The following is a 6,046-nucleotide window of genomic DNA, read 5'->3' on the forward strand; positions in this document are numbered from 1 at the left end:
GAAAAAAAGAAAAAGAATTGTTCCCTCTACCTACTGTACCTGTGATAGCAACAAGTCATGTTAGCTCTAAATTCCCATTTCACAGAAGGTATTTTCTGAATTAAGTAACTCAAAAGCATGAGTGAGGAAAAGATTAAATCAAGGAAATGTTCAAGTTGAGGGACTCAGGGTAGATTAAGGAAGTTCTTGCATCAGAAAAGGCAGCACTCTGTGAGCTGTGCAGGACATACCCGATGGCAGCAGGGGTCAGGCGGGTGTGCAGCTGAGGGGTGGCAGAGGTGGTGGTGGTTGTCAGGGAGCCATCAGTTCCACTCTTCTCCCAGTCAAAAGGGTCACTCTCAATTACTCCAAAGGTCTTGATGCTATTGTCAAACACGGATGTTAGAAGCTAAACCACAAAGGAAAAAAACTAGAGTGAGCCAAAAGTAATCCAGGCATGTTCACCTATAGCAGATCCTTTAAAGAGGATTTATAATGACATTTCCTTCAAAATCCATGGCTCAAAGACAAGGAAGACTGGGGCCATGTGTATGATAATAAGAAATTAATGTTAATAACTAATGTTGATGGTGGTACTAGTGTGTAGTTATAGGAAATATTTTATTTACAGAAGATATATAATGCAGCTTTCTAATCTAATCTTACATAGGTAAAAGTAAGTATGCAATGGGTGAAAACACACATACTCACACTCATATCTATTCACATAAAACCACTTATTTGGCCATATATATATACATTTTGTTGTTGTTGTTTTGTTTTTCAAGACAGAATTTCTCTATATAGCCCTGGCTGTTCTGGAACTCACTCTGTAGACCAGGCTGGCCTTGAACTCAGAAATCTGCCTGTCTCTACCTCCTAAGTGCTGGGATTAAAGGTGTGTGCCACCTCTGCCCAGCCATTTATATATTTGTAAGGAGGACATCTTTATATGGCTCAACCTAAATAAGTAACCAGTAGTTATAGATGCCCAAGATAGGAGCATAAAGCAATTCTTTGATCCTTCTTTGTGTGTATATGTCTTTTTAAAAATATCAGCCAGGTGGTGGTGGTGCACACCTTTAATCCCAGCATTTGGGAGGCAGAGGCAGGCGGATTTCTGAGTTCGAGGCCAGCCCAGGACAGCCAGGGCTACACAGAGAAATCCTGTCTCGAAAAACCAAAAAAAAAAAAAAAAATTTTTATGAGTCAGGTGTTTCAACAAGGAGCATGAAAAATGCTATCACTTAAGTCCATCATTCTGAGTATTTATTTTTCTTTTAACCTACTGTAAACCACAAGAAGTCAGCACATGTCTGATCCTATTTATCACTGTATCTTCAGGAACTAAAAAGTAACCTTACAAATAATAGTTATTTTAAAAATATTTCAAAATATTTATTGAAAGATTTGCATAACTTTAACTTTCACTTACTTACAACAAAGGAAAATGATATAGTAAAGGAAATGGAGGAGAGGAAAGGGGAAAGGCATGAGTATAAATCTTGGAAATTATTTTGGTGCTAATTTTGTTATGTAGGTTACCTGTGTTACAGCCACGGTACCCCAGAACACTGAAAGTACAGAGTTACAGAAAACAAAGAGGCTGGGCATGTAGCTCAGTTGTATAGTGCGTCCCTTGACTACGTGAGGGCCCTAAATCTGGACCTATGGACCATGCTGCAGAAGGGTGGGTGGGAGGGAGGGAGGGAAACACAGGGAGGAAAGGAAGGAAGGAAGGAAAGAAAAAAAAAGAAGGAAAGAAGGGAGGGAGGGAAGGAGAGGACTGGGGACACCCAGGATTTTCTAAATCAAGGTTCTCATGAATTCTTTCAAAACTTTTCATCAGCATTATTATTACTTGTGTGTATGTGATGATGTACATGTGCTATAAGCTACCACATTCAGTCTAAAGCAGCTTATTTTTTGTTAAATTGGGATATAAAATAAAATCAACTTTTAAAACACATTATTCAAGTCAGAAAGAGCAATCAAAATGAGATTCTGGGTAATTTGAATATTCTATTTCTTCTTTGTAATTTCAAAATGTTTTTGTATTATTTTTCGAATTTAACTAAAATGTGTTTTCTAAATTAATTTGGTTCAATACCTATCCACGTGCAGCCCACAAAGATGTCTGATGCTAGTTTCCAGCAGTCATGGGACACAGATCCAATGGATGAACACTCCTCTTATCCTTAGCACAAACTACAATTAATACCAGTGTCATTTATCTCCATATAAAGTTTCAATTTGCCATTTGAAAGAAAATGGAAACAGGAGTTATCTATAGTGTGATATATTGAATTTCACTGAGGATCTTGATTTCTGTATTTCAATTGAATAAGTGCAAACTAATGGATGAACTTATCCCAGAGAATGCCACACAGGCTTGGCTAACTCAAAGATCATTCAATACAAAAGAAAGTGACTCATTTTAGTGATACATAAATAGATCCAACAGGTAAAATAATGCACATATTTTTTGTTTCTCTGCTCTTTAGGGTATTTTGACCATATGGGAGCAAAACTTAAAAGTTGTACTGCATCCATCCTCTGGGGAACAGACCAGCAAAGTAGAAGACAACAAAAGAAAAACAATTAGGAGGATATACAGCACTGGCTATTTTCAAGTTTTCTGTTTTTAGTATTTTTAAAGTTTCTTTAATTTAAACTTTATGTGTATGAGCAATTGCCTGAATTTATTGTATGTGTACCACGTGTGCCTGGTACCTAAGGAGACCAGAAAAGGGCATGATCCACTGGAACCAGAGTTACAGACAACTGTGACTCACAAAAGTGCTGAAACAGCCTAAGTCATAGGGGCAGAGCATGTAGCTTGGATGTGGCTTTCATCACAGGGCAGGCACAACACAAAGCTTGAATGTGGGTTTCTTTTATTAAGGTGGCATTTCACAGAACTATCCTCTAAGCCAAACAGTAGCATCTTAACCAGACCAGTAATATCTGTTCAAAAAAACTCCTAGCTAGGCTTGTTTGCTGCTGATGTTCCTTCACAGCATCCAATATAATTCTGGAGAAGATCCAGCCACTCCTCCCAGTTAATTGTATGCAAACCTGTCCTGACTGCATGTGGCCCTGAGGGGAAGAGCTACAATATATAGACTGAGGAAGACAAAGACACCATCACTCACACAGAGTGAAGATTTCCTTTCCAGGATAGCTGCTCTCAGGCCACCACACTTCTATCAGTAATCCTCAATCGGGTGCTATAAGCAAGCCCAATATAATAAGTTTACTGGCCCTCATGGTGAACTCCAGTGAAACTAAACACTACACTGGTTTGTCAATGACATTGGTTAGACTTCTCCCATGAAAAAAATCAGTAAATAAAAGAAAATGTTAGCAGAATGAAAAGATGGAAATGCTTTTGGTAAAGAAAAATTTATATGTGAAGATTGAGACAGCTGCGCTGTCTCATTCTCTAGAATGGAAAAAAAAAGCTGAAAGGAAAGGCCACACACATGGTCTCAGCACCATGACGGCTGAATGGTCGGGGTACTCGCTCACTTCCCAAACACTACATGTAAATCCATGGGAAATGGTATTTAGACAATCATACCTTACTAGTGATTTTCTCCTTGACAAACAATTGTTGCCCACATAGAAAACTTCAGACCCTGGCTCACTTCTGTACCTACTTGTAGCCTATGGAGACAGGCCTGCTATTATTTTAATCAGAAAATTAAATGATGGTTGAATTTCTTTTTCTCTTTCAAGAATCAATGTGGAAGAAACTTCTCACTGATTCTAGCCAATAGCTATCAAAATACCTGAAAGCAGATCCTGGGTTCAATGTTGTGGAGACTAGCCTTGGAGTCTAAAGGAAAAAGAGGAGACCATCAAGGGATTCTAATGGACTTTGACTTGGACATTTAAAAATATCCATGGACTAGAGAGATGGCTCAGAGGTTAAGAGCACTGATTACTCTTCCAGAGGTCCTGAGTTCAATTCCCAGGAACCACATGGTAGCTCACAACCATCTGTAATGGGATCTGATGCCCCCCCCCATCTGTCATGCAATCCTACATGCAAACAGAGTACTCATATACATAAAATATGTAAATAAAGAAATCCTTTAAGAAATTACTCCTATATAGTAGAAAATGGAAGAAACTGGAGAAAACATCTGGGCTGGGTTATCAATTAAGTAATGATAAGTAATGTTAGGACACACACACAGGCATTCCAGGATGAGGGCCGGGAGCCTGACCAGGCAACATCAAGCTCCATCACATAAGTACAGTGAGAATGAAAGGAGAGAAGGTCACAGGGGTAGGGAAAAGAAATGACCCACTCTACCCTTCTATCTAAGTCAAGGCCATCATTGTCTCTACCTTCCTGGCCACTCCACTGCAAGAAGAACTTGACCAGGGTGGCTGAGTTCTGGCTAGTAAGCCAAAGGGTTATAGACAGTAATCCATACCTGCTCTTCCCCTGACTACAAAGCCTATATGCACAGGAAACCACTTGAGAATTGCCTTGAAAAGCCACAACAAACTGAGTTGTGTGTAATATCAAGAAATCTATGCAGTGCTTAGACGCACATTGCCTCAACATCTTCCCAACTCAAATCTCCTTTGCTTTATTGGGATGCATACAGTTGAAAGGCTGTACTCTTAAAATACAAACATGGAACTGGTGACATGGCTCAGCTGATAAGGACACTTCTTCCAAGCCTGACAGTAGTTTGATCCTTAGACTCGACATGCAAAAGGAGAAAGCTGGCTCCCACACTTTGTCCTTTGATCTACACATGCATCTTGGTATGTGCACCTCCTTACATATAAGTAAGTAAATGTAAATTTAAAAAGAAACACAAAAAAGATTAACATATTCCTGGGAGTTTTTGTTGTTGTCGTCGTCATTTTTTAACACTTTCAAGACTTCCCATTTACTTAGAATAAAATTCAAACTTCTTTTTTTAAAAAAAAATTATTTATTTAATTTATATATGAGTACACTGTAGCTGTCTTCAGACACTCCAGAAGAAGGCATTAGATCTCATTACAGATGGTTGTGAGCCACCATGTGGTTGCTGGGAATTGAACTCAGGACCTCTAGAACAGCAAGCAGCCAGGGCTCTTAACCACTGAGCCGTCTCTCCAGCCCCAGAATAAAATTCAAACTTCTTGAAACAGTTTATAAAGCCCTCCATCCCCTGGTCTCCAACCTAATCTCAAGCTATTTACTTCCTTCATTTACAATATTGAGTTCTTTTCAATCCTCTTCTTACCTCAGGATTTAAGCACCTGCTTGCATCTGCTTGTAATATTCTTCTCTTAGTTTTCGTCTCCACAGGACCAACACTGTCCCACACTTGGGGTGGGGTGCTACCCTAACACCTATGACTTCTTGTTACTCTCTAAGCGTTCTTTGCTTTAAGCAGCCCCTCAATACCTTAAGTTACACATTATCAAGAATTGGGGATTTAGATTAGTAGCAGAGTGCTTACTTAGCAAAGACAAGGCTCTGTGTTGGCCCCAACACCAAGAAGGGTAAATAAAAAAACAAAACAAAGACAAAAACTGAAACCCCCCAAACCACAAAACCAAACAGACAAACAAAGCAAATCACAGGAAACAGATATTACCAGAATCACAGAATCCCACAATTGCTGTCAATTCCCCAAAGCACGAGGTAAGACATTTTAGTGTACCCTCTATTTAATGGGTATATTCCTGTATCCTAGAACCGGGGAAGAAGAGGCAGGCAGATCTTTGAGTTCAAGGCCAGCCTCATCTATTTAATGAGTCCCACAAAAACCAGAGTTACATAGTGAGACCCTGTCTCAAAAAAAAACAAAACAAAAAAACATTTGTTTCTGTACTTACATTTATATACTTCTCCCTTATATTTCCTGTTCAAAGAACAAAAGCAATAATCCCAATGTAAGACTCAATTTACTCAACATCTGTTAAAAATATAGGTGCTAGCATTAAACTTAAAAGAAGAAATGCAGCCGGGCAGTGGTAGTGCATGCCTTTAATCCCAGCACTTGGGAGGCAGAGGTGGGTGGATTTCTGAGTTCGAGGCCAGCCTGGT

The 6,046-nt window shown here is 39.2% G+C and overlaps 1 protein-coding gene across 6 annotated transcripts in view; it reads right to left on the reverse strand.

The window, feature by feature from the left end:
- Ttbk2 (tau tubulin kinase 2) overlaps positions 1-6,046 on the reverse strand; it is a 121,440-nt gene that overhangs the window by 26,215 nt on the left and 89,179 nt on the right. For all 6 annotated transcript variants that reach the window (XM_031371576.1, XM_031371575.1, XM_031371577.1 and 3 more), the window contains one exon: positions 231-388. In XM_031371576.1, the coding sequence (XP_031227436.1) occupies positions 231-388 (158 nt within the window). The remainder of the gene's footprint in view (positions 1-230; positions 389-6,046) is intronic.

The sequence above is a fragment of the Mastomys coucha genome, unplaced genomic scaffold (genome assembly GCF_008632895.1).
Source record: "Mastomys coucha isolate ucsf_1 unplaced genomic scaffold, UCSF_Mcou_1 pScaffold15, whole genome shotgun sequence".
NCBI classification, from domain to species: Eukaryota; Metazoa; Chordata; class Mammalia; order Rodentia; family Muridae; genus Mastomys; species Mastomys coucha.